Source organism: Lepidochelys kempii, chromosome 8 (assembly GCF_965140265.1).
Source record: "Lepidochelys kempii isolate rLepKem1 chromosome 8, rLepKem1.hap2, whole genome shotgun sequence".
NCBI classification, from domain to species: domain Eukaryota; kingdom Metazoa; phylum Chordata; order Testudines; family Cheloniidae; genus Lepidochelys; species Lepidochelys kempii.
The window spans coordinates 47,065,249-47,092,721 of record NC_133263.1 but is presented as its reverse complement, the minus strand read 5'-3'; the positions used below and the strand labels follow the sequence as shown (position 1 = coordinate 47,092,721).

The window sequence follows — 27,473 nt, the reverse complement described above, 5'->3', positions numbered from 1 at the left end:
ATGGATGGTAAGGGAGCCCATTTAGCCTTTAAGTCACGCTGGCGCAAGACGGACGAGGAGCTCTGTCGGCACAGCATGTCTTTTATCCTGCACAAGGCCATACGAAGTGATTTCTTTCAGAGTTACCTCTACCTGCTGGAGCGGCTTCCCCTCGGTGAGTTCTCTGTGTGTGTCTGTCTGTGGACAGTGCCTAGTGCATTGTGCAAGCTACCAGAATACAAATAAATTGATAATAATGATAAATAGCTCTGCTAAGCCTTAGCACAGACAATAAGGTGCTATACAAGCCAGTCTGTTCTATCCTTCAGCTACCACTGATCTGGCATCACAGTTTATTGTATCTTGGTGCCACAATGATAAGCACCACAGAAATAGATGGATTGGCAGATGAGATCTACTTTGCTTGCAGATGCAGTTAATGCTATTTTTTTCCATTTACAGTTAAAATAAAAAATGTGTTGTGAGTTTAAGGATGAGAAGCTGCATTGTGTGTGAGTGCGAAAGAGAGAGAGAGAGAAAAAAAAAACGGAGCAGACATGCTTTGCTTTCTGGCTGTCAAATGTCCATATTTGTTGTCTTTCCAGATGTCCGTATCTTTGATCCAAGTCTTGCTTTGCAGAGTGGAAAGGTGCTTGCGAAACAATGCTGGGTGGGTCTGTTATCAAGAGTTTGCTATCCTAAATCTCTCCCACAATTCACTCAATCCAATTATTTATTTAGTTTCAAAGTACTTCTGGAAGGAAGTGTTAATTTATGGCCAGATTTCGACAGGAGCTGCTGAATGCTAAGTGCCGAGCTACTTTTTTAGGAAATAGTGCTGAAATAGGATCTGAGCTCTACTGAAATGTCTGGCCCCGAATATGTAAGGTTTAGGATGTCCTACTCCAATTCCAAAAAGCCACAATTGTCCTGATGACAATCAAAAAGAAGCCAGGTTTTGACTTAGGACTGTATTATTTTAAGATGGTCACTTTGCCAGCTGCATACTGCAGGCTATGCTTAATGTTAGAATCACATCAGTTAGAGATGGAAAGAACCTTTAAGGTCACATCTTGTTTATCTTATTGGCAGGGCATTTGTTCTTGAGGGCTTCCTCCACATTCACAGGCAACAGATCACCTTTGCTGAACATGTGCACCTGCCATTGACACCAGGGGGAATTCTGTTAAAGATCAAGGCATTTATAGGTCTCAGAGAGTGGAGGTAGTTCTGTGTTTTGCACTATTTCTATAGAGCTGCTAAACAGACAAACAAAATGTGCAACCATCTGAAGTGTCCCATAGAAGATAAATTCACTTCACCCTAGTCATTCTGAGAGGATGAGAGGGAATGGGTAAGAATGTTGTGGGGAATCTCAATAAAAAAGAAAGATCTTCTTAGTTATAGCCTTACATAATTCCTAAAAGTCCATTACAATGCTAGTCCTTCCCTTTGTTCTGAAAATAAGTGCAAGGTATTAGAAACTCAGCCAAATTTCTGACTGTTTAGTTGTCCAAAATAATAGTTTGAGTTCCTGTATAGCACTGATTGTTCTGACTGTTTAGTTGTCCAAAATAATAGTTTGAGTTCCTGTATAGCACAGGCCACAGGGTTTCACACAGTGATTCCTGCAACATATATTTTAGAAGGGCAACCTCTTGATTTAAAGTTATCAAGTGATGGGAGAATCCACCCGGTCCCTAGGTAAGTTGTTCAAATGATTAATTACCCTCACTGTTAAAAAAAATTGTGCCTTGTTTCCAGTATCGTGTCTAGCTGGTTGTCTAGCGTCAGTGTCCAGCTGTCGGGTTGGTTATCCCTTTGTCTGCTAAGCTGAAGAGCTCTCTGCCATCAGGTATCTTCTCCCCACAAATATATCTGCAGACTGACCAAATCACCTCTTAGGCCATGCCTACCCTACCTGCCGGATCGGATCCCTGATCGCTCTACCGTCGACTCCAGAACTCCACCACAGCGAGAGGCGGAAGCTGAGTCGACGGGGGAGCGGCGGCTGTCAATCCTGCGCCGCGAGGACGCGAAGTAAGTGATTCTAAGTCGATCTAAGATACTTCGACTTCAGCTACGCTATTCTCGTAGCTAAAGTTGCGTATCTTAGATCGATTCCCCCACGGCCCAGTGTAGACCAGGCCTTAGTTATGCTAAATAGATGGAGCTCCTTTTGTTTTTCACTGTAAAGCAGCTTTCCTAGTCCCTGAATCAATCTTCTAGCTCTTTTCTAACCCCTTTCCAATTTGTCAATTTACTGTCAGTTTGTCCAATTTAGCAACTCTTTCTGCTGTGTCTCTGAGCAAGGAGATGAGTGGTGGGCTGGGAAGCATGTGGCAGCCCCAAAAGCCAGGATAGTATTACTGTTTCAAGTTCAGTTCCATGGAGAACATAGCACCCCATGTAAAACGTCTAAGTCTGAGTCACAGCATCTGTGGTTAGATCCAGGTCTCTCTTCTTTAACCTCAATATTACACAACATGACAAAGCCCCTGATTTAGCAAGGCCTTAAGCATGCACCTAGCTTTGCACAAGTAGTCCCATTTCAAGGTTAGAGCAGCCTAGGGTCAGGAAGGTGCAAAGTTGGTTTAAAGTTAGCCGTCATTCACCCTGGGCTATATGTCCTGTTCTGGACCTCAGAGAGGTGCAGCATAGAATCTCACCCTAGTGTTACATGTGAGCTGAGCGTATTCAGTGTCTAGCCAATTTACAAGAAATCAACATGCCATTTTTCCAGCCAAAAATAGCACTTTTTTCTTTGTATAAATACGTTATGGGAGTGAATTTAGGCCCCAACTTAGCAATGCACTTAAGTGAGTGTATAACGTGAAGCACATGAGCAGACCTGTGGACTTCAATGGAACTACTCAGATACTTACATTTATGAAAATACTTAAGTGTTTTGCTGGATCGGGGCCTTAATGCTGAGCATAGGTGCTGGAACTAGGGGTGCTGCAGCACCCCCTGGCTTGAAGTGGTTTCCATCATATACAGAGTTTACAGCTTGGTTCAATGGCTCTCAGTACTCCTACTATACAAATTGCTCCAGCACCCCCTGGTGCTGAGGAAGTATGATCCACTGCAAAGAAAACAGAATGCTGTCAGTTTGTAGGGCTAAATATTCTGGACCATGAGCCCCAGGTCTCTATGTAAAATTGGTTCTTTGGGGATGAACTTTACCTTTGGACAAAAAAGGGCTTAAGTGGCCCCTAGTCTTGTGCCCGTCTGCTACACAGGGGTAAAATTCACCCAGGGTTCTCAAATGTGTGTTTAAAACTGATGCACCAAGCATTGGCCACATGATGCATTTTAAAGTGGGGGCTCAGCTGAATGGACACAACTGAACTGGTTCTCTGTCTCACAGAAATCGGTTTGAGTCACAAAGACAGGCTCACAAATGCAAACTTCTGTTCCCATCACACAATTTTAGAAGACTGAACCCCACAGCTAAGAAATATGAGATATTATGTCTGAGAGCAGGAATGCCTCCAACACTAGGTTGCTACCATTTCTTTGATCAGAGCAAGGGCCCTTCAGAAGTTTGGGAAAGAAACTCCTAAATTGATACCTAAGAAAAGAATAGGAGTGCCAATTTGGACTTTGCAACGGCAAAAAGTTTAGGTAAACGTTCATTGGTTTAGCTCACAGGCTTGGAATTCATCTCTTGGCCACCACTTTGCATCCAGACCATGTTGGTACTGACTACAAATCATTAACATCTGATAACTGTTCAGTGACCTTTACAAAATGAATTTCTGATCTCAGTCTGCTTTCTAGTGAGTACTTCATAACCATCGCTGCTTGGACTCCTTGCCAGCAGCTTCAACTTGGAGACCAAGAATGTATAGAAAAATGCTACTTCACTAGAAACATTTCTCACACCCCAAAAGTAGCTATATGACTAGGTAAGCTATTTACCTCTGAAAACTCTACACATGAAAAACAGCTACAGCCCTTCACATCTCTGAGGCTAAGGGGCCTGAGATCCTGGCCTGGATGCTGGATCTCATTTTACAGCTACACTGCAATAAAACATTGGATCAGTAAATACACTTCCTCATTCACTTCTAATCAATTGTTCTATAGCAATCAGCCTGATCAAATTGTAGGTTATGACCTTCCCTACATGCACAGAAGGGGAGGACTAACATGAAAGGAGCTGTGGTTGGTTTGATCATCAAAGCTTGTCACTCCAAAACTGCACCCAAGACCTGGTATTGTCCTTTTATCTGGAATAGTTCCTTGGGAATATAGGATATCGACAGGGGACATCACATCAGGGAGTGTTCAAATGTTTGCCTAGGCTCTCCACATTCACATTTGGGGTCATTCCTCACTTCCACTTGGTCATATTGTCACCACTCTTTGCCCCCCTGCTCTTGCTTGGTTTAGCATACACCAGTGTTTTTGCTCTACATCAGTGCTTGGGTCCTGAAGAAACCAGGTTCTCCAAGGTTACTAGCATTTCCTGACATTTTGTTACTCTGCAGCCTTCCACGGTGTTTTTTTTGGGGGGGGGGGTAAGGGATTTTCAAAGGCAAAGCTCTTCCTGGAATTTAGCCTCTTGGGTGAAGGAATGTGCCCACACAGTGGGTGTCTTGGATCATGCACCTGTTTTTGTCTCTCCTTTTTACTGAAGGCATCCCATCTCACTGATGGCAGTGGAATCCCAGTGAGACAGTATACAACAGTGTAGGAGTTGGTTTCAAGGTCAATGTGACAATCGTACAACTGAGTTCTGTTTCAATTCTGTGTACATGGCTCAAGTGTGACCATTCTGGGCACAGTACTCCACAGCTGAGTAACACAGGGCAAGACTGGTTGCTCAGAGTATTTTGGGGTCCTATTTGTGTTGGCCAGTTTCTGGAGTGCACAATTCCTGGAGCTCACTTTTTCAGGTTCTTGTGCTCTTTGAACGTCAGCATTCTGTCCAATGTGACCACAGGGTACTCCAGATATCCAGAGTGCTCAAGGATTGTATCATCCCATGATATCTGCAGTTTTCCTTGGCCTGGTGGTGTTTCAGGTGGAAGGTGCACACTTGTGTCTTGCTAGGCTTAGCATTCAGGAACCAAGTACAGCAGTATTTTTCAGGTACACTCAGGGAGTCGGTTAAAATGCGCTTAGTGTCATCAAATCTTTCCACCTGGGAAGTTATGCAAAGATCATCTGCCTGAATTAATCTTTGCATGTCAGGGAATTCTGGTTGGTCATTTGGGTGGACATTAAACAGCAAGGGTGATAGCACTGAACCTTGGGGCAATCCCTCCCATTGTGCTAGCCATCAACTTTTATGACCATCCATTTTGGCAAAGAAATGTTGATTTTTGAGCAGGGAAGAGGTGACCAGGACTATCTGGCTCTTCTTTCCAATTTCAACAGCAGTGCATGATGGTTCACAGTGTGATATGCAGTTGACAGATCAACAAATACAGCCTCTGTAATTTTGCAGGTTTTGAAGCCATTTTCAATGTATTGAGGTAGGTTTGCAACTTGGCCACAGCATAAATATCCTGGTTGGAAACCAGCCTGGGCATCAGCCAGCTACTCTTCCTCTATGAGCACTATTCTAACTATTATCATCTGCTCATATAGTTTGTAGGTTGAGCAGATTAGGATATTGGGCAATAACTCTTTGCAGGGTTAGGGTCTTTATGTGGTTTGAGTAGTGCAACCCCTTTGGCCTGACTCCACAGCCTGGGTGGCTGCGTTAACACTTGCATAGCGACAAAGAAGTGAAATAGCCACTTCTGTGCTCTCGTCCCAAAGTGTAGCAATGATTCATTAGCTATACCATCGAGACTAGCCGCTTTCCACTTTTCAGGGTTTTCATGGCTGCTGCTCATTGTGGACTTTGTTGTCTGAGGAGTTAGCAAAGTTCCTGCTTGATTGTTTAGTTTTATACTTTGCTTTGTGGGCTGGTTTGTGAGTTGGGATGAGTTGGTGTGTAGCTTGGTTGGGAGAGACTATGGCAACACGCTTTGGTTGTTGTGCATCGGGGTTCAGCTTGCAAATGGTGGCCCATTCTTTTTTGCTATCATTTCAATCAGCTCCCTTCAGTGGTTGTGCTGCTCATTTCCAATCTCTCTCATAAGCTCACTGGTTTCTTCACTGAATGGATCCAGGTCAAACAATTCTGAATCTCTCTTATATTGTTGGCTTGCCTGTTCTGAAAGTCCAGGTGTATGTAGTCTCCAACATCACTTAGGGATGTACTTTTGGGCACACTTTCACACCAGGGAGACAAGTTCGCCATAGTGCTCATGTATCAGAGTGGTACTACAGATGGATACATTAGTTCAAAGGTGAAGCTTTCCCAGGAAGCTTTTCTGAAGTAGAATCTTGGCAGGTACTTTGTTTTTGGGTTGCACTGCAGCCTCTATTGCCACTTGTGCTGGTCTATCATTGCCATAACCTCCCTTCTGAAGTTGCCGGCATTTTCAGGGGTCACAAAAGCTAGATCGGGATTGTACCCCTTGTTCCATCCAGTGCTTTGGAAGGCACATTTGTCCTTGAAGTCATAGAGCAAGCTCAACTTGTTAGTTGCCACCCCCTTCTCAACTTCCCCCCCTTCGTTGGGGAATCCCGAGATGATGTGACTGTTGAAATCGGCTGGGACAAGACATGGTTTTACAGCAGTGGAAGGTCAGTTGGCCATGCAAACTGTTCACTTGGTGGTTTGTAAACAGAAATTGCTGCCATGATAAGTGCTTTTGTACCATGGTGCTTCACAGCAGTGTTTTTCCACCAGTCTTTTGTCACATAAAAGTATTGTGCCGCATAAATGTTGCTTTTGATGTTCGCAGCTATATGCATGCCAGGAGTGTTTGGTGTTGTTGCCTTGCCGTGTGTCTCTTGCAAGCACATAATATCTGTTTTCATGTCAGATAGCATTTCAGCCTTCTTTGCAGAGAACCCCTCCACATCGAAATGGACAGTTTTTAGTGCCATTTTTGGCTGAGAAGTTTATGTCGACATCTATGTCTGAGTCTTCTATTGTGGTCTCGGTGGGTATTGTCAGATTTGGTCTCTCTCCTGTTTAGCTGCAATGGGAGTCATGACATGAATGTATCTGACACGACCCCTGGTTGGCTTGATGAGTGGGCAAAACCATGAACTGTGCCCCTCTGGGATGTGGTGACAGTAGAGAGGGGAAGCCAGAGGGTGGTGTGTAGCTGAGGGTCCATGAGAAATTCAGGGCCAGACTCCAAAGATCTGAGATCCTGAGCAGCATGTCACTCCCATGTGATCCCTTTCATTTGGGTCACACTTTGAGTGTTACTGCTCTGAACAGTAATATGGGCTGCCCCTTGCACACAAACCTCAGCCCTGAAGCACAAGCTGCATGTTCATTCCTCTCCTTTCCATCCATCAGAATATGAAACTCCGTCTGTTGATAAGCCCAATAAAATTGCTCTAGAAATCCTCAATGGAATCTCTTAAGTGAGATCTTGTAAAGCGAGTATCCTGGGGCTCAGTTCCACTAGCCTCAGCAGTGGCTGCAGTATACAGAGAAAGGGGATACAGGAGTAGAAGGGCAACAGTCCCTGCAGCAATGGACGACAGCCAGTGGAGCCTTCTATTTCCCAGGGTCTGACAATCACCATGGTCAAGATTTGCAGGGGATCCACTGCCACTCCCTTGATTTTTCTTCCTTTAGTGAAATGTTTTTTTGGAATATGGAAAATAACCAGTGGAGTGTGTCAAACCTGGGTTTGACCCTTGCTGGGCTCAGCACTCACTTGTGGTATAAATTTCTCAGGCATAACATAAATGTGTAATGGATTAAAGCTTTAATAGTATCCGCTCGGCAGTCAGCTTAAGCAGGTGATGACAAGAAGGGCTGGTAATGCTGCTTTTGTTGGATAAAGGATATCCCTGGCATGCTGCTAATACGTAACCCAAGAGCACTATTTTGCTCAGAGTGGTCTTTAGTGGTAATTATTCCCTATTTTACTTCCTTTGCCCCTCCCTCATTTGCCTCCAGGATGTCATTCTGGTGCTCAGGATGGGCAAGCACACATTTATTCCCCACTGGGCTCCTTGCCTTCAGTAAATACAGTCCATGCTCATTCGTGAGTTGTGGTCTACTCTGGTCCTCCACAGTGCAGTCTCACTTGCCTGTTCAAAGCCCAGGCAATAATTATTATCAATAAAGGTGCAGTACATGGAAGACAAAGTCATAACAGTTGCAAGCTACATAAACTGCATTCCTTTTCCCTCATTTTATTTATTTAGTCTACAGGGAAATCTGTGTTTACACTGTGGCTGAAGGTACCTAACCAGATGGACATTTGGCACTTGCTCACTTCCAGTGCTGCACATGTATTGGAGATGCACGACCTATAGTAGGCCTGGCCACATACTGCAAACTGCTCACGAGTATTTGTTCCAAATCTGTACCAGCATTAGATTCATCCCTACCTCCTTGTTACTTGCTATTCAAAGGCAGTCGTGTGATTGGGTCTTCATTCACAGGAATGTTTGGGAACAGCTCTTTTTCATGCAAGAAAAAGCTACATTATCCGCCTTCAAAGCCCTCCTCAAAACTCTCCTTTGCATTGATGCCTACAAAAAAAAACTTGACAATGCTTAGGCAGAGACTACTTTCTCTCATGCTGATCAATGTTATCTCATTGTTTCCTCGTATTCCTATCTGTCTGTCTGTATCTGTCTGTTGTCTTGTCTTTTATTTAGATTGTAAGCGCCTACAAATACTCAGAAAGGGTAAGTACGAAAAACCCAGAACATTTAGCACAGATCTCAGTTAAGGAAAGAAAAAAGGGAAAAGTATCAAATATCAAGTTGAGAATTCATGTTTCTTAGACAGCTGCAAAGCTACTATTCTTGGTTACCAGCAAACCATGTGGTAGTAATATAGAGCCCAAACATTTAAAAACTAAACAATGAAAATAGAAACTCCAAACTCTAGCACCTATTGTGTCACCCTCATCAATTACACATCCCTCCTCCTTTTTGATCTGTGGCAGATGAAAATTTAGGGATTGATGCGCTACCACCTTGCACCTTTTTAGGGCCGGACTGTGCAATTAACCCCAACACCGGTGCCAAGCAGGAAGAAAACATTACAGAAAGTCATAGAATTCTTCACTCAGTCACACCGGTGGGACCGTTTTACTCCTGCTTGGCACAGACTTTGCACGCTTATAATCAACTACACAGGGTGCTGGGCCTTGGACTATACAAACCAATTAGCTTCGTCTCGGGGTACCTGTACACTGCAATCAGAGGTGTGACTGCAGCACATGGAGCCATACCCAAGCTAGCTTTGATCGAAGCAGCTCAAACAACAATAGAAGTGAAACCGCAGCAGCACGGGCTGTACTTGAGCAACTGGCTCATACTGTTGGGACTTCAATGCTATTGCTATTCAAGCTAGCTCGAGCAAAGCTAGCTCAGGTAGGTCCATGTGTGCGCAGTTATCCCTCTGATTGCCATGTAGACATACCCATAGTCTAAAAAGTGGCACTGCACAAATGTTAATGCGACCCACGGTTCTGCTGTGTAGCAAACAGCCTCTATGGGTCTAATTTGCATGTGTGTTTGCTCTCAAGTCTGAAATCTACAATTTTGAATTAACATGGAGCCGTCTGGGAAGGTAGGGATGTATTTACACAAATGGGCCCTGACCCTGGAAGGTGCTGAGCGGCCTCAATTCCCATTGACTTTAATGCGAGTTGATGGACCTCAGCATCTTGCCGGAGCCAGTCCAGAATTAATCATTCTTTTAATTAGGAAGAGAATTTTGCAAATTGTTGGTTTATTTCCACATTCAAATATCTTACATGCGTGCACACACACACCAATAAGACACCCAATCAGACCATGGAGTATCCCATTATAAATAAATAATAATACACTTTCTGTTTGCAGTGAAACTTTATGCTTTAACGAGCGAAGTGATCAACGGCGAGATGCAGTTCTATGCCAGAGCCAAACATTTCTACCGGGAGGTGCCAGCGACAGAAGAGGGCATGATGGGAGACTACATCGAGCTGTCCAGTACAGACATTGAATCCTCCAGGGAATTTCTTAGAAAGTTTATTGGGGTAAGTCATCCGCTCCAATCTTTGGCAAGAAGCAGGGCTCATGTCTCATAATTCACCTGCATCATGCCCAGTCCTTCTTCAGCTCTTAGGGCCTGATCCTGCAAAACACGCCATGCAGGTGGACCCAAGCACTTGCACAGAACCCCAGAGTTCCACAGAGGTTATGGGGTGGTTCTATTTGTAGGATTGGGGCCGTACATAGGCAAAAGTCTCACTGGCTTCAGTAGGAGTTTCACCTGTGTAAATGCTACAAGGTCAGACCTGGTCCGTTCTGTAAAGTGGACATAATATACCAAATCAGACTAATATTCCAGCTAGCCCACTACCCTGCCTCTCTCAGAGTCTGTTTCTAAATGTTTCTGAAGAAGTTGTGAGACATCCCACATGATAGGCTGGGCCTTTTTAGGTCCAGGGCTTTTTCAGAGACCCTTCTCTCTTAAAAGTCTTTCCAATTACGGGACACTTGCTTTCCAAATCGTTCAAATTAGTCTCTCCAGCATGGGGCACGGCTACTTGCAGGTTTAAACTAGTGTAAATAGTGGATTCTCTGTAATTTGAGATCTTTAAACCATGATTTAAGGACTTCGGTAACTCAGCCAGAGGTTAGGAGTCTGTTACAGGAGTGGATGGGTGAGGTTCTGTGGCCTGCAATGTGTAGGAGGCCAGACTAGATGATCATGATGGTCCGTTCTGACTTTAAAGTCTATGAGTCTATAGAGGTCTGGCTTGTCAATGAAGGTGAAGTAGTTAAACCCTAGGTCAGGGCTTATCTCCAACCTCTCCCTGTTGTAGTTGGCTTGTACCTGATCTGGAGGGCCCTTGCGTGTGGCAGAGGTTTGCAAGCCATCTTCCTCCTGGCAGCTCTGTTGCAAGCATTGCTGCCTCTGAGGCCCAGCTGCCTTCCTCTGGTTACCACCCTTTCCTGTGACAGATTCTCTCTTTTAAGCTCATTTCCTACACATGGCAGAGAATCATAGAATCGTAGAATATCAGGGTTGGAAGGGACCTCAGGAGGTCCTCTAGTCCAACCCCCTGCTCAAAGCAGGACCAATCCCCAACTAAATCATCCCAGCCAGGGCTTTGTCAAGCCTGACCTTAAAAACTTCTAAGGAAGGAGATTCTACCACCTCCCGAGGTAACGCATTCCAGTGTTTCACCACCCTCCTAGTGAAAAAGTTTTTCCTAATATCCAATCTAAACCTCCCCCACTGCAACTTGAGACCATTACTCCTTGTCCTGTCCTCTGAAGATGCACCTATTTAGTACTGGTTGAGCCCAGAGGAGCTTGTTAGCGATTTCCTGATTGGGATAGGGGTGTGCCGCATCCCACCCTCTATTAGGCAAACATGGAATAAGCTGCCCATAGAGAATTTTTTTTCCTAACCTCAGTCACTTAGGGCCAGATTTTTAAAGATATGTAGGTGCTTAAAGATGCAGATGGGCGTCAAGGGGGGATTTTTCCAAAGCACCTCGCTGGGGATGTGTTCATTATCCATACCCATGTCTTAAACGTTTGTGCAACCTGCTAAGCTTTCGGCCTCAGTGATATCTTGGGGCAATGAGATCCATGAGTTAATTAGGGTTTCTATAAAGTAGTATGTTCCTTTATCAGGTTTAAATATATTGGGATGGAAAGTGGTGGTATTTTAACAACACAGAACAACACTACATAGCAATGTAGGGCAGGAATTGAGGAAGAATATTGTATCCAATAGAAACTACTGGGGGAATATGTCAGTGCAATAGAATTGCCTGAACTGGTAAATATGTATTAGTAATAATAATAAATTATTAATTATTAGGAGTAGTACACTAGCACCTAGAGGTCCCAAAACAGATCAGGACCTCAGGGTGTTAGGTGCTGTACAAACACACAATAAGAAATACTCCCTTCCCTAAAGAGGCAAGGGATGGGAGGAAGCGATTTGCCCAAGGTCACAGAGGAGATCAGTACCAGAAATCAAACCCAAGTCTCCTGACTCCCACACCACTGCCCAATCCACTAGACCATGCTGCACTTATATAGTTAGTTGTGCTCCTTCATATTAAATAAGCGTCTAACCAATGGTCATAAAATTGCGATCGAGAGTAGCAAAATAATTTTTCATTTCAGTCTTCTCATTCTGGGTGGTGTTGCAGTGGGTTTGTTCTGTCTCTGATCAGCATAAAATCTGATGACTAACAAGTCCCTTGTATTTTAAAGTCTCTGCTGCTTTGCACTGAGGGTAGCATCATACTTTGGCTGAGAGGCCGTGCACTCCAGTTTACTGCTTACAGTCCTGGGAGCCAAGAACCCCTGCATTTGAAGTCCAGCTGTGCCAGGAAGGAACGGAAAGTCCCGCCGTTCACTGAGCTGGTCCATTGTTATGGGCATTGTAAGGGGACTCGGCCGGGGCTCGTCCCTCTGCGGCGTGGTGGGGCACCACACGTCCTTGCTACACCCTCTCTGCTGGGTTGGGGAATACCCAGTCTATGGCTCAGTCCTTCAGGCAGGGACTGAGCAAGCAGTACAATATAAGCCCCAGCCCTGGGTCAGGGCTGGCAGCAAACAAATAGTCACAGGCTCAGGCCCTCAGACAGGGACTGAGCAAATAGTTCAACAGCAAATCCCAGGCTCCTGGCTTTGAGCAACCAGGGAGAGGGGGAGACTGCCACCCACGAGGTGTGTGGCAGGGGGTCGCAGGCCCACCCATTCCACTGCATCCCAGCCTGGGGCCCTAGCAGCGACAGAAGGCCTGCTGCTGTGTCAGTGGGGATCCTGGCCACAACACACTGACATTGGCTCTGGCAGCGCTGCAGCCAGACTAGGGTCGGCTGCCCCCGGGCTACTTCTGGACTCCCCCTCGTAGGGTACCTGGGTCAGGGTGGTATCCTCAGAGGGTTCCAGCACCATGGGTTCCTCCAGGTAGCTGGCAAGGGGTAGGCTTGGCAGCTCCTCTGGGTAGCTGGCGAGGGGTAGGCTTGGCAGCTCCTCTGTGCACTGGTCGGCATTAGGCATTGGCTGGTCCAGCCAGTCCTTGGGTCAGCCGCGGATTGCCAGGGTCTCCCAAGCCGGAGCCAGGCCACAGGCACCTGGCCTCTCCGGCGGCTGCCACCCAAGTGAGCTCTGGGGTTGGGCTTTTATACTTCCTGTCCTGCGCCTTGACCTCTAGGGGGCGGGTGCAGGATCCACTGGCTCCACCCACTTTGGTGTCTGGGGAGGTTCTTCCCTCTTTGGGGTGGTGGGGCACCACACCGCCTCACTACAGGCATACATTTATTAGTGGTCTGGTAGAGTCTGTGGGATACTAGTATCATGCTTTATCAACAATAAGCCTGGCTGGATGCCTTCATGCCTTAACGGATCTTGTGGTCATTGGGCGGTTCGCCTGAAGTCTGCTGTGCCATCTGTCTGGGCTGGAGCAGCACACAGGGGGAACACACAGATGCAGCCAAACATCTGACCACAGAGGTGAATGAAGGAGTGAAGTCCAAACCTGAATAGGCCACAATTCTTGAAAATTCCTGCAATAGACCACACACTTTGTGTGGCCAGCCTATGTAAATATCCAGGAACCAGCATAATTGATCAACCATTACTTGCATCACCACGGACCAGCTGCCTGGTTTTGCTGATGCTGATGCTTGCTTGAGTATGCAAAGAATAGGACTGTAAGTGTTATATCTAGTTCCAGCTTAGCTTGGGAAACCCTTCAAATAGAGCTGGTCACAGTAGACACTGCACGTAATAGCCCTCTCCCTTTTACATTACAGGCAAGGTCATCTCCCTTGCTAGTGCTCTGCAGCCTCTAGTGCTTGCATTTGTGTGTTGATTTGCTCTAACACATTTCACAGGCTTTTTTTAATGCCCAGGAGCCATTTTTAAGGTTGAGATTTAAGAACTAGGAAGCTTTTGATATGTCAAGTCCTGATTTTTAGGATTCTGTGTTATTTCCATCCACTAAATGGCTCCCTGAGGTTAAAAAAGGCTAATGATAAGCCCAAAATATAAATACTATGGCATTCTGGTATATCCCAGCAGAAGCCCCAGCCTAATGCTTTATAGGTTGTCTGAGAGATAGAGAATTCATCCCCAGCTTTTTGTTTTAAAGGTGTATGTATTATTTCCTCAGTATTCTTGGATATTTCCTTGTTGAACTATTACTACTATTAGTTACTTGTATTACAGTAGCACCTAGGGGCCCCTTGTGCTAGGTGCTGTATAAACACAGAACTAAAAGTTGGTCCCTTCCCCAAGAGCTTGCACACGAAGTAAAGAAGTGAGACAAAATAAAATGTACAAAATGCGCTAATACAGGTGGATAAAAATAAACCAAGAGACTCATACTTAATGGGAGGGAGAAATCTGGGAGACAGTAATACCAAGAGAGACCTATGGGGAAAGCAGCCAATAAATTACAGATGAATTTACAAGACGATACGACTGAAAAAAAAATCTACATTTCCGTCTGCTTATATGAAGGCATAATGTAATGGGGTAAAGAGATAATAATTCTTTTTGTATAGCTCTGGTGCTAATGCAGCTGGAATATTGCACTGACTTCTGGACAGTTGGTTACCAGCAAAATATTGACAAAACGAAGTGAGTTCAGAGAAGAGGAACAAAACTACCATTGGTTGGGTAATAGAAGAAAATATACAATGAGTTCATTAGTCAGTAAGGTGCCCTGCACTTCATCAAATAATATAACCAATAAACAGTATTCAAACAGTGCTGATAAGAATTATCAGGGTGGTTTGGAAGAAAGGGTATACGAGGATAAAAGAGATTAGCTTGACCAAGTAATGACTAAAGGGAGACTTGCTAAGAGAGAGGGATTATTTAGCAAGGTACATAGGGTATAACGTGGAGATAATGGGATGAAAGTAAGAATGGGAACATATAGGCTGAATATCAGAAAAGTCTTTCCGACAGTGTTAGGCTGTGTAATAACTTCCCAAGGGAAGTAGCGGAAGCTTTGTTGCTTGGACTTTTGAAATTAGAATGGACAAGGTGCTAGAAAATGTTCTGTAGACACAAGCAGCCATTTGCAGGATGGGGACAAGAGGTTCTAATAGGGATTTTTGTATCTTATCTTCACGTTTCTCACAGATATTTATAACGTGCCCATTACCATGTATAGTGAGGGGGCGTGGCCTCCCTCTGAGAGTGTTGGGGAGAAACCACTCTCCACCACTGGTGGATGGAGCCAGGCAAGCCACACCCCCGACCAGAACCAGAGGGGCAGGACAGGAAGTTTAAAAGGCAGGCCCTGCTGCTTAGTTATGCAAGAGCTGGAGAAGGAAGCAGATGTTTCTTGCCTGATGCTGAGCCCTGCACCTGAGTTGGAGCTCTCCAGTGCTGAGGACCCAGAAGAGGTGCTGGAACTGTTGACTGACCAGTACCCGGAGGAGCTACTGGGACTACCACTGTACTTGTACCCTGGGGGGACAGAGGAACCCCAGGAGATGGAGGTACACTCAGGAGGGGTAGTAGGAAGTAGCCCAGGGACACCAGAGTCCGGTTGTGTTGCCAGAGTCTAGGTCAGCGTGTTACAGTGGAATCGCTACTGACCCAGTGGTGGAACCCTCTGCCACTGTCAGGGCCCTGGGCTGGGTGGAGTAGGGTGGGTCTGGGTCCCCCTGCAGTTGTCCCACTCCTGGGATGGCCGCCTACCCATCTTAGGCCGGATGACCTGCTTTTGCTTACTTCTCTGCCCTGCCCGAGGACCAGAGCCCTGAGACTGCTAATTCTCTTATTGAGCATTGCATGTATAGGTACAACATAATGAGCGGGCATGGCCTCTCTCTGAGACTGACAGGGAGGGATGGCCACTAACCACTACATGATGTTATTGGCTCATTTGTTGGATCTGAACACCAAAGGATAGGGCATGGTCATTATTTTATTATCCAATGAATGTCAAATAGTTTGGCCTAGTACTCGGTGTATAGTGAATCCAAACCCAAATACACTCATGGCCCAATCCTCTGCCTTCTCTCTGCATCCCATTACTCCTAGAGCTGACTAAAGTCTTGTCATCAGAATGTTTTTTGACTAACATTGGCTTTTTGACCAAAATGATTTTTTTTGTGTGTGTGTGGACAATTTTCATTTGGGTTGAAGTTTTCCAGTTGTTAGATGACAAAATGGAAATTGAATATTTTGCCATAAAAGTTTTCAATTCTCAGTAAAGTTTTTGGTGTCTGAACACTGAAAATTTTTATCAAAAATATTTTTTGATTAGTGAATTATTTTCCCTTTTTAATTTTGTGTTTGTCAACAAATTTGCATTGCAATTTTTTTTTAAAATACAAACTTTATTATTTTTTTTGTGGAAAAATAACTTTTTTTTTTTAAACCAACTCTAGTGCCTCCCTCCTCACCTGCAGCTTTCCCTCTGAGACAGGAAGCAGTAATGGAAAAGTTCCTGTGTTCTAATCCCTTCTCTGCCACTGCCCTTCTTTGCATTCCTTTCCACTCCTCCAAAGCCTTGAGCAGCGACGCCATGAGCCTCTGCCATGGCTGCCTGTGATGGGCTGTATAAACTCTGCACTAACAGAGAAGGGGCTTGGGAAGCTCTGTGCACTAAGGTAACCCTGTCAATCATGCATGGGAAGCAGGAAAGCTTTAAAAAGGAGGAATCATAGAATCATAGAATATCAGGGTTGGAAGGGACCCCTGAAGGTCATGTAGTCCAACCCCCTGCTCGAAGCAGGACCAATTCCCAGTTAAATCATCCCAGCCAGGGCTTTGTCAAGCCTGACCTTAAAAACCTCTAAGGAAGGAGATTCTACCACCTCCCTAGGTAACGCATTCCAGTGTTTCACCACCCTCTTAGTGAAAAAGTTTTTCCTAATATCCAATCTAAACCTCCCCCACTGCAACTTGAGACCATTACTCCTCGTTCTGTCATCTGCTACCATTGAGAACAGTCTAGAGCCATCCTCTTTGGAACCCCCTTTCAGGTAGTTGAAAGCAGCTATCAAATCCCCCCTCATTCTTCTCTTCTGCAGGCTAAACAATCCCAGCTCCCTCAGCCTCTCCTCATAAGTCATGTGTTCTAGACCCCTAATCATTTTTGTTGCCCTTCGCTGGACTCTCTCCAATTTATCCACATCCTTCTTGTAGTGTGGGGCCCAAAACTGGACACAGTACTCCAGATGAGGCCTCACCAATGTCGAATAGAGGGGAACGATCACGTCCCTCGATCTGCTCGCTATGCCCCTACTTATACATCCCAAAATGCCATTGGCCTTCTTGGCAACAAGGGCACACTGCTGACTCATATCCAGCTTCTCGTCCACTGTCACCCCTAGGTCCTTTTCCGCAGAACTGCTGCCTAGCCGTTCAGTCCCTAGTCTGTAGCGGTGCATTTGATTCTTCCACCCTAAGTGCAGGACCCTGCACTTACCCTTATTGAACCTCATCAGATTTCTTTTGGCCCAATCCTCCAATTTGTCTAGGTCCTTCTGTATCCTATCCCTCCCCTCCAGCGTATCTACCACTCCTCCCAGTTTAGTATCATCCGCAAATTTGCTGAGAGTGCAATCCACACCATCCTCCAGATCATTTATGAAGACATTGAACAAAACTGGCCCCAGGACCGACCCTTGGGGCACTCCACTTGATACCGGCTGCCAACTAGACATGGAGCCATTGATCACTACCCGTTGAGCCCGACAATCTAGCCAGCTTTCTACCCACCTTATAGTGCATTCATCCAGCCCATACTTCCTTAACTTGCTGACAAGAATACTGTGGGAGACCGTGTCAAAAGCTTTGCTAAAGTCAAGAAACAATACATCCACTGCTTTCCCTTCATCCACAGAACCAGTAATCTCATCATAGAAGGCAATTAGATTAGTCAGGCATGACCTTCCCTTGGTGAATCCATGCTGGCTGTTCCTGATCACTTTCCTCTCATGCAAGTGCTTCAGGATTGATTCTTTGAGGACCTGCTCCATGATTTTTCCAGGGACTGAGGTGAGGCTGACTGGCCTGTAGTTCCCTGGATCCTCCTTCTTCCCTTTTTTAAAGATTGGCACTACATTAGCCTTTTTCCAGTCATCCGGGACTTCCCCCGTTCGCCACGAGTTTTCAAAGATAATGGCCAATGGCTCTGCAATCACAGCTGCCAATTCCTTCAGCACTCTCGGATGCAACTCGTCCGGCCCCATGGACTTGTGCACGTCCAGCTTTTCTAAATAGTCCCTAACCACCTCTATCTCCACAGAGGGCTGGCCATCTCTTCCCCATTTTGTGATGCCCAGCGCAGCAGTCTGGGAGCTGACCTTGTTAGTGAAAACAGAGGCAAAAAAAGCATTGAGTACATTAGCTTTTTTCCACATCCTCTGTCACTAGGTTGCCTCCCTCATTCAGTAAGGGGCCCACACTTTCCTTGGCTTTCTTCTTGTTGCCAACATACCTGAAGAAACCCTTCTTGTTACTCTTGACATCTCTTGCTAGCTGCAGCTCCAGGTGCGATTTGACCCTCCTGATATCATTCCTACATGCCCGAGCAATATTTTTATACTCTTCCCTGGTCATATGTCCAACCTTCCACTTCTTGTAAGCTTCTTTATGTTTAAGATCCGCTAGGATTTCACCATTAAGCCAAGCTGGTCGCCTGCCATATTTACTATTCTTTCGATTCATCGGGATGGTTTGTCCCTGTAACCTCAACAGGGATTCCTTGAAATACAGGCAGCTCTCCTGGACTCCTTTCCCCTTCAAGTTAGTCCCCCAGGGGATCCTGGCCATCCGTTCCCTGAGGGAGTCGAAGTCTGCTTTCCTGAAGTCCAGGGTCCGTATCCTGCTGCTTACCTTTCTTCCCTGTGTCAGGATCCTGAACTCAACCAACTCATGGTCACTGCCTCCCAGATTCCCATCCACTTTTGCTTCCCCCACTAATTCTACCCGGTTTGTGAGCAGCAGGTCAAGAAAAGCGCCCCCCCTAGTTGGCTCCTCTAGCACTTGCGCCAGGAAATTGTCCCCTACGCTTTCCAAAAACTTCCTGGATTGTCTATGCACCGCTGTATTGCTCTCCAGCAGCAATATCCAGCAGATATCAGGAAAATTAAAGTCACCCATGAGAATCAGGGCATGTGATCTAGTAGCTTCCGTGAGCTGCCAGAAGAAAGCCTCATCTACCTCATCCCCCTGGTCCGGTGGTCTATAGCAGACTCCCACCACTACATCACTCTTGTTGCACACACTTCTAAACTTAATCCAGAGACACTCAGGTTTTTCTACAGTTTCGTACCGGAGCTCTGAGCAGTCATACTGCTCCCTTACATACAGTGCTACTCCCCCACCTTTTCTGCCCTGCCTGTCCTTCCTGAACAGGAAGCTGCAATCTGCAAGGGGGAAGCCCTGAGAAGGGAGCGGCTGGAGTAGCTCCTGAAACAGCAGGAAGAACCTTCACTCCAGAAACGCCCCCAGCTCTGCAAGGAGCCCAGTGAACTTCAGGGGCAAACCCGATAGGTAAAGACTGAGGCGGCTACCCAGGCACCTCTGAAGTAAGGTGGTGCCTCTACCATTTCTGCTTTTCATTGATCTCAGGAGGGGCTTGTTTTGTGTTGAACCTGCATCTTTGCTTTCCCCCCCACCCATCAACCAAGCAGGGCCCACAAGGGCAGGACTCACAACAAGGACTAAGAGGGTGTGGCTTGTACTGGAGTAACCCCATGGTGGTAACTGGGTATGGCAAGAGTCCAGAGCCCCACTAGGGCAGTGCCCCAGAGAGACTAATTTTATACTGCCATGACCCTAGGAAGCTCCATGAGCACCTCATTCTGCTACTTGCCAGAGCTTTTGAATATGTACATCTCCTACAGGATAGCAGCTTAGGGGACGAGACGGAATGAGGGAACCAACCAGTAGAGTGTTTTCCATTCAAACAATCCTAAAGCAAGGCTGATCAAAAGCCTGTCTGGCAAAACTGTTTGACAATGGAAAATTGGGTTTTCAACTCAAGTAAGGGGTTTTTTTTTTTTGCAGAAAAGTGTCTGCTCTCTGTGGAAAATTTTGATTTTTCATTAAAATACAGGGCACCTGAAATTCAGATAATTTCAGCTGAAAAGCAAAATATTTTGATTAAAAATGGAGTTGCAATGGCTCATGGGAACTGTAGTTCAGGGGTGGTTCAAGCTCACATTCTCCCCAATAGGTGGGCCTTCCAGGTGCGACTACATCTTCCATGATACACCACTTTCTCCCCTCTCACTGAGGGAAGCGGGTGCCTCATAGGGAGCTCCTGGCCATGGTGCATCGTGAGAGATGAAATCTGGCCAGACAGCTCTGCCTAACAGACAATGGGAGCATAAGGTATCCAAACTACAACTCCCAGGAGGCAGTGTGGTGCCATTTTCAATCAGAATGTTTTGGTTTTTGATATTGCACTGGGAAGCCAAAAATGAATAATGACTAATGTTCTTTGGCTAGTGAAGAGTTCATGGATCAGGCATTCTCCACAGGCCCAGAACATTCTTAATTAGCCAAAGAACATTTGTCATGTTCATTTACATGCTGTACACTAGGTGCATGGGCAATATCTAATAGTATGTAAATTAGTAGATACATTTACAGAGGATGAGACAGTGCCCTTACAAGGAAACCGAGATAAGAGGCAGCCTAAGGAAGGAGTTTTGTGACCCTGACTTCTCTGATGTGAATTTCCATGTGGCCGATTAGCAAGTCCTTACAGGCTGGGGACCGACTGGCTAAGTGGCAGTTTGGCAGAATAGGGCCTGGGGATTACAGTGGACGAGAAGCTGGATATGAGTCAACAGTGTGCCCTTGTTGCTAAGAAAACTAACAGCATATTGGGCCGCATTAGTAGGAGCATTGCCAGCCGATCGAGGGAAGTGATTATTCCCCTCTATTCGGCACTGGTGATGCCATATCTGGAGTATGGCATCCAGTTTTGAGCCCCCCACTACAGAAAGGATGTGGACAAATTGGAGAGAGTTCAGAGGAAGGCAACAAAAATTATTAGGGGGCTGGGACACATGACTTATGAGGAAAGGCTGAGGGAACTGGGTTTATTTAGTCTGCAGAAGAGAAGAGTGAGGGGGGGATTTGATAGCAGCCTTCAGCTACCTGAAGGGGGGTTCCAAAGAGGATGGAGCTAGGCTGTTCTCAGTGGTGGCAGATGACAGAACAAGGAGCAATGATCTCAAGTTGCAGTGGGGGAGGTCTAGGTGGAATATTAGGAAACACTATTTCACTAGGAGGGTGGCGAAGCACTTGAATGGGTTACCTAGGGAGGTGGTGGAATCTCCATCTTTTGAGTTTTTTAAGGCCCAACTTGACAAAGCCCTGGCTGGGATGGTTTAGTTGGTCTTGGCCCTGCTTTGAGCAGGGGGTTGGACTAAATGACCTCCTGAGGTCTCTTCCAACCCTAATCTTCTATGATTCTATGAAAAATTAGATCTGTTCTGATGAATGCATCAGTAAAAAGCTATGCTAGAACTGGTTGGAAAACAGGGATTTTTCCTGTGGAAAATTTTGGGTTTACCTTGTGCAGGGCAGACACACACTCTTGCAAGTAAGGTCAGATTAATCTTCAGAAATGGACAAAGCAGGACCAGTAGAGTGAGTGGCTGAGATCTTTCCAGGCCTCTGTGTTTATTCTACAGCTACCTCATGTAACTAGATGCACAGCCAGTATATTTATAGCCATGATGTCGTCCTTGGGACTGTCCTTTGACCGTAATAATCTGCTGAATTAATCATTGAAAGGGGGCCCAAGAAGTGATGATATACAAGCCTCTGACATGATTTATTCTTAGTCTTGTTGAAGGAGGTTGTTTAATAAGCAGATAGAGCCAAATCCTTCCTTGATGTATCTTTTTTTGAAAGGTATGGAGTTACAGCAGGGATGACCTTGGCCCTTAGCTTTCGTTTCAACACTGACTTACATAGGAGAGGGGAGAAGGTGTTTACATTTGTCTCCAATGTGTTTTCTTTAAAGACAAATTAAGTTGGAGGAGTTCCAGTCTCACAGTTAATGCCTGCACACTGCTAAAATTCCCATTTTACAGCAAAACAGCAGGTTCTTAAGAGCCCATGTATAGCTAGAATAGAAGCTGCTGCTATAATTAAGCAAGAAACACATCAATTAGAAACATCCTTTTTCAGCAGCTCATTGTTACTTTCTCATACACATACCTGTGGTGCTGAGATTGATCATGTCCAATCTCTGTACAGAGATGATGTTTTTTAAAAAATGTTCAGCAAAATCAATTTGTCCATTTTTGAATTCTATGTACCTTATGGGGGGGAATACATTTTCCCCATATGATTCAATCCTTTGGGTGGTCAGAATTCAACCATGCCTGTATTGCCTTTGTTTAAACACACCGTGTTTTGCAGAGATTAAACGTATGCTTAAATCTACTGTTAAGATTTAGTTGTCTTCAGAGGACCATGGGGTCGGTTGGTTTTGTGACAGGTTGGTTTTGGTGGATGGGTAGGTGTGAATAGATGAGAACTGAACTTGCAAGGACTTTATGAAATGGGTGAATGTTTTCGGAAAACTAAGGACTTGTGAAAACTTTATGTTCACCATTGTGCCAGGCAAAAGACTCCCTGCTTTGTAGGAATGAGCACAGGGCTGGGATTTAGGAGGTCCCAAGTTCTAGTCTATTGTCAGGGACATGTCACTTAAACATTCCTTAATTAGGCCTTCCAGCATTTCTAGGCTGTATGCAAATATGGTTACCTACAGATGGGTAAACTGAGCACAGACAGGTTGGGTGATTTTTCCCAAGGCAGGGGCATAGCGACTGGAGGGAGACATGGCCCCCTCCAACATTTTACTATCCTGTTGATGGACAAGGTGGATGAGGTAATATATTTTATTGGACCATCTTTGGTTGATGAAAAAGACAAGCTTTTGAGCTACACAGGACTTGAAAGCATGTCTCTTTCACCAGCAGAAATTGGTCCAATAAAAGATATTACCTCATCCACCTTGTTTCTCTAATATCCTGGGACTAACACAGCTACCACAACACTGTAAATATCCTGTTGATGGTCATTTGTGGCCAATCTTGTCAGCTAACTTGATTCTTCCCAATCATGCCTGAACATGATAAAGTGCTATAATGTAGACAAGCCCCCACAGGGGAACTTGATAGAGCCATTCAAGTTAAGAGTTTAGTACAAGACCCTGTCCCACGGACCAAAACCAAAAAGGCATGCCAGGAAGTTAATGACCAGTAAATGCAGGCCACCTGTGAAACTCCCTGCCACTGGGGATCACAGAGTTAATCATCTGGATAATTTTCTGTCTGGTAATGATATTTTTAGGTTTGCATGTTAAGCTTAGTCAGAGCTCATACATTAGACTGTAAGCTGATTGCAGCAGGGGACAGGGGAGAATTTCCTTCTGTGCTGACATTACCATCAAATTCTGTACAGCACTGCAAAACCAACTATGTGCACAATGCAGCGTTTCCTTTTCAGTGTCAAGTATAAAATTATGATGGAGGCAAGAAAGTGGATTTGATGGACTAATTGAGTGATCCAGCGATCCTCCTGGTGGTGCTATTTCTGGCTTTTAAATGGTTTTCTTGTACTCCACAGGGTCCTGGAAAAGCTGGCACAGAGCATGCCCTCGACTGTGGTTCTGGGATTGGACGGGTCACTAAGCATGTCCTCTTGCCAGTTTTCAAGAGCGTGGAACTGGTGGATATGATGGAGAATTTCCTGGCTGAGGCCCAGAACTATTTACAGGGCAAGAAGGACAGAGTAAAGATGTACTATTGCTACAGCCTCCAGGAATTCACTCCAGCCCCCCAAAAATATGATGTCATCTGGATACAGTGGGTTTCAGGTTAGTTCACCATTTATATATTTAATGAACCATCCATATATTGCATTAAAATACATGTTCAAAGAATGTTGAGGTTGCAAAGTCAGGTACTCAAAAGTTAGGAAATGCCTGAATTAAGATTGCCTGGGCATAGGCACTGGCAAGGTGCGGCATTGAGAACACAGAAGATACAAAAACAAGGAGTCCGGTGGCACCTTAAAGACTAACAGATTTATTTGGGCATAAGCTTTCATGGGCTAGAACCCACTTCATCTGATGCATTTCTCTCCATGTCTTTTAAGGAGCCCTTGGACTCCTTGTTTTTTTGTGGATGCAGACTAACATGGCTACCCCCTGATATTTGATAGCAGATACAATTTTGTTGTTTTCAGTTCTAGTGCACCATAGCAGTCCCCAGCTGCCAGGAGGAGCAACTGCAGGAAAATACTGTTGCACCTCTGCAGCCTTGGAAAGGAGCATGCTCAGTCACTGTTGGTATGGCACATCATAGTCTGGTTATCATGTTTATTATGGTAGTGCCTAAGGACAAGCAAAATGGAGCTCCATTGTGCTAGGTGCTGTACAAACACCGTGCATTAGATGTTTTCTGCCCTGAAGAGCTTACAATCAAAATATACCAGACAGACACAGGGTCAGGGAAGGGAATACATTTTCCCCGTAGGATTCAATCCTTTGGGTGGTCAGAACTCAACCATGCCTGTATTGCCTCTGTTTAAACACATCGTGTTTTGCAGAGATTAAATGTATGCTTAAATCTACTGTTAAGATTTAGCTGTCAGAATACTCCTGCAGAGTGAACAATGGGATTGTAGAAAATGTCACGTTAGTTCCACAACGTGTGTGTGGGTTTACTTAGGAGACAGATCAGCTGAGGGGAGGAGTGAGGGGGACAGGTCGAGGATGGAGCAGGTTCAGTGCAGATGAACTCTGCAAAGAATTTAGCTGCCAAATTTCAAGTTCCTGGTGGTATTAGGCTAGGCCCTCCTCAAGCGCCCTCGCAAGGAAGGAAGGTGCCCTGCAGACACCTGGCCTCAGTTTCCCTCCCAACTAGGGTGACCAGATGTCCCAATTTTATAGGGACAGTCCCGATATTTGGGGCTTTCTCTTATATAGGCACCTATTACTTCCCACACCTGTCCCGGTTTTTCACACTTGCTATCTGGTCACCCCACTCCCAACACTCCCTTGGGCTGAGAACACCCTTGTCATGGAGTAATTTATCATTATACATGTCTCAAAGGCATATAGCAAAGACCCATATTGTAACTCCAAACACCTCTGGCTCTGCCGCCTTTTGTCACTTACTTCTCCCTCAGTCCCCAATCTTCTTTCAAGGGGAGGGTTCCTGGGTTTGTCCCTATCATCCCCTAATGGAGTTCAAAGACTCAAACAAAGCAACAATGCAAACGGCAGCCACCCTGGGGTTAGGGAAGGGCTCACACCCCATCTGGGTTCTTTCCTTGCTCTGTGTATGGGACTGAAACCACAGGGCCCTCTAGGCCTTCCTTCACCCCAGCACTCACAGAGATTGCAGGTAAGTCCCCACTACTGCTCTGCAGGCCCTTGGCTTCCTTCATCCTCTGTTCTCTCCTAGTTCCCTGCCCCTTATACAGGACAATGGCCACAGGAGCACTCCCTGGGGCTCTGGAGTTCCCACCACCCAGGAGCCTACTTCTGGCCTCTCTCTCCTTCCTGGCTCTCAAGCCTCCTTATATGTCTTCTGACCCCAGGTGCTACCCTGCCCTGTAATCAGCCCTAGCCAGGGCACACCTATTCAGTCACAGGACTGAGGCCCTCTCCCTTAAAGGGGCTCATGCTATGGTCTGAATTCCATTAAAGGGGCCAGTTCAGGTGGTGGTATAGTTGAGTGTATAGCCGCCTTCCAACCCATTGAGCTGAGTTTGATTCCTGGTCAGTGCAGCAGTGTGGCTTTACCAAGAGTCATGGTGGATTCTCCATCACTGATCATTTTTACATCAGAATTGGGTGTTTTTTCTAATGGATCTGCTCTAGGAATTATTTTAGGGAAGGTCTCTGGCCTGTGTTATACTGAAGGTCAGACAAGATGACCACAATGGTCCCTTGTGGCTTTGGAATCTCTATGAATCTATAAAAAAAACCCTGTGACTCTAGTTCACAGCATGGGGGCATTAGAACTGTGTAACGAAACATTTGTACACATTTTTTAACATGGGAAAAACATCAGATTTTTCCCTAAATTTGGTTTTGGAAATGGCTGAACCATTTTTGCAGAAACTTAAAAAAAATTCACTCTGTGGCAGACACATGACATGGAATATTTTAACCCAAATGGTTAAGTTTGGCAAAGTTAGAAGCAACTGAAAACAGGGTCTTATAATGGAAACTCTTAGGCTAACTTAAGTATAGCTGGCTCTATCAGCTGTACCTATAACACAAGTGACTGTGTTATTATCTTACCTGCAAATGCTGTGGAGTGAACCGTGCTTGCCAGGAAAAGAGGACAGGGTGTCAGGCTTCTCAAATACCTGCTGTGTGTGAAATAAAGCGGCAGGAAGGTTGTCCAAACTCTTTGGATCGTCCAGCTTCAAGTGCCCCTGCTGGCAGCTGAGTGCAACAAGAAAATGGCAAATTCAAGGGTGTCCTTAACTGCTTAGGGCCAAATCAAAAGCACAAGCCTGGGACATTAACATGCTAGCTACCATGTCCCATCCCAAATCTGAGCAAAGTTAAGAAATTAAAGCTGTAGGGAGAACAAAGTGGCTCATGGGGCAGGGAATCTAGATCATCTTCATTCTAAATAGGAACATGGCATGACTGTGAGCCTTTTAATGAGAAGTTTTGCTAAATGAAACAAAATGAAATAGGTTTAATCACATTGATTCATGTTTATGGAATGGGAAGTGACCTGTTTCAGATCATCTCATAGATTTAATGGTTGGGTGATTTCAGTGCATTTGGTGCACCCTTGCGTGTGAACGATTAACTCTTTAAAAACACCTCCAATGGCATGTTGACCCAATGGCCTGCTCCCAAGACACAACATCTGAGACTCTAAGGCCTAGTCTACATTAGAAAAGGTTTGGTGGCATTGCTATACCAAACCTTCCTAGTGTAGATGCAGCTTATACCAGCAAAAGAGTGCTGGTATAAGGAAGAAAACCCGGTGTCCTATGAGTCCCAGTCTCCTGCTCTCACCCTGAGAAACACTTCTGTTAGTTACTTTGCGTCAAATAAGTGGAGTATAAATAAGCTGATGAAGTCAAGCCCCAGCTGAGAGGAGTCCAATCAGATGCACTGGAATGGTGAACCACAACCCATTTCTGTCTCTTCACCTATAGGATACCTGACCGATAAAGATCTCTTGGAGTTTCTTATCCGGTGTCAAAATGGCTTGAAGGATAACGGCGTTGTCATTCTCAAGGACAACGTGGCCCGGGAAGGCTGTATCCTGGACCCATTGGACAGCAGTGTGATCCGAGACCTGAGCATCCTCCGGAGCCTTGTTGAGAAAAGCGGACTCACCATCCTGCAGCAGGAGAGGCAGGAGCGCTTCCCTGAGCAGTGTGTCCCAGTCTGGATGTTGGCCATGCAGAAGAACCCTGGCGTACCCTGA

At 45.4% G+C, this 27,473-nt stretch overlaps 1 protein-coding gene across 1 annotated transcript; it reads left to right on the top strand.

Moving 5' to 3' along the window:
• NTMT2 (N-terminal Xaa-Pro-Lys N-methyltransferase 2) lies at positions 1-27,473 on the top strand. The gene is made up of 4 exons (XM_073358099.1): positions 1-154; positions 9,880-10,055; positions 23,629-23,878; positions 27,199-27,473. The coding sequence occupies exons 1-4, from the start codon at positions 1-3 to the stop codon at positions 27,471-27,473; spliced, it is 855 nt and encodes a 284-aa protein (XP_073214200.1).

Excerpts from the sequence above, each read along its gene's own strand:
- NTMT2 (XM_073358099.1), top strand. The coding sequence starts at position 1 with ATGGATGGTAAGGGAGCCCATTTAGCCTTTAAGTCACGCTGGCGCAAG. Across the intron at positions 155-9,879 it reads GCTGGAGCGGCTTCCCCTCG|TGAAACTTTATGCTTTAACG; the intron begins GTGAGTTCTCTG and ends TTCTGTTTGCAG. Across the intron at positions 23,879-27,198 it reads CTGGATACAGTGGGTTTCAG|GATACCTGACCGATAAAGAT; the intron begins GTTAGTTCACCA and ends CTTCACCTATAG.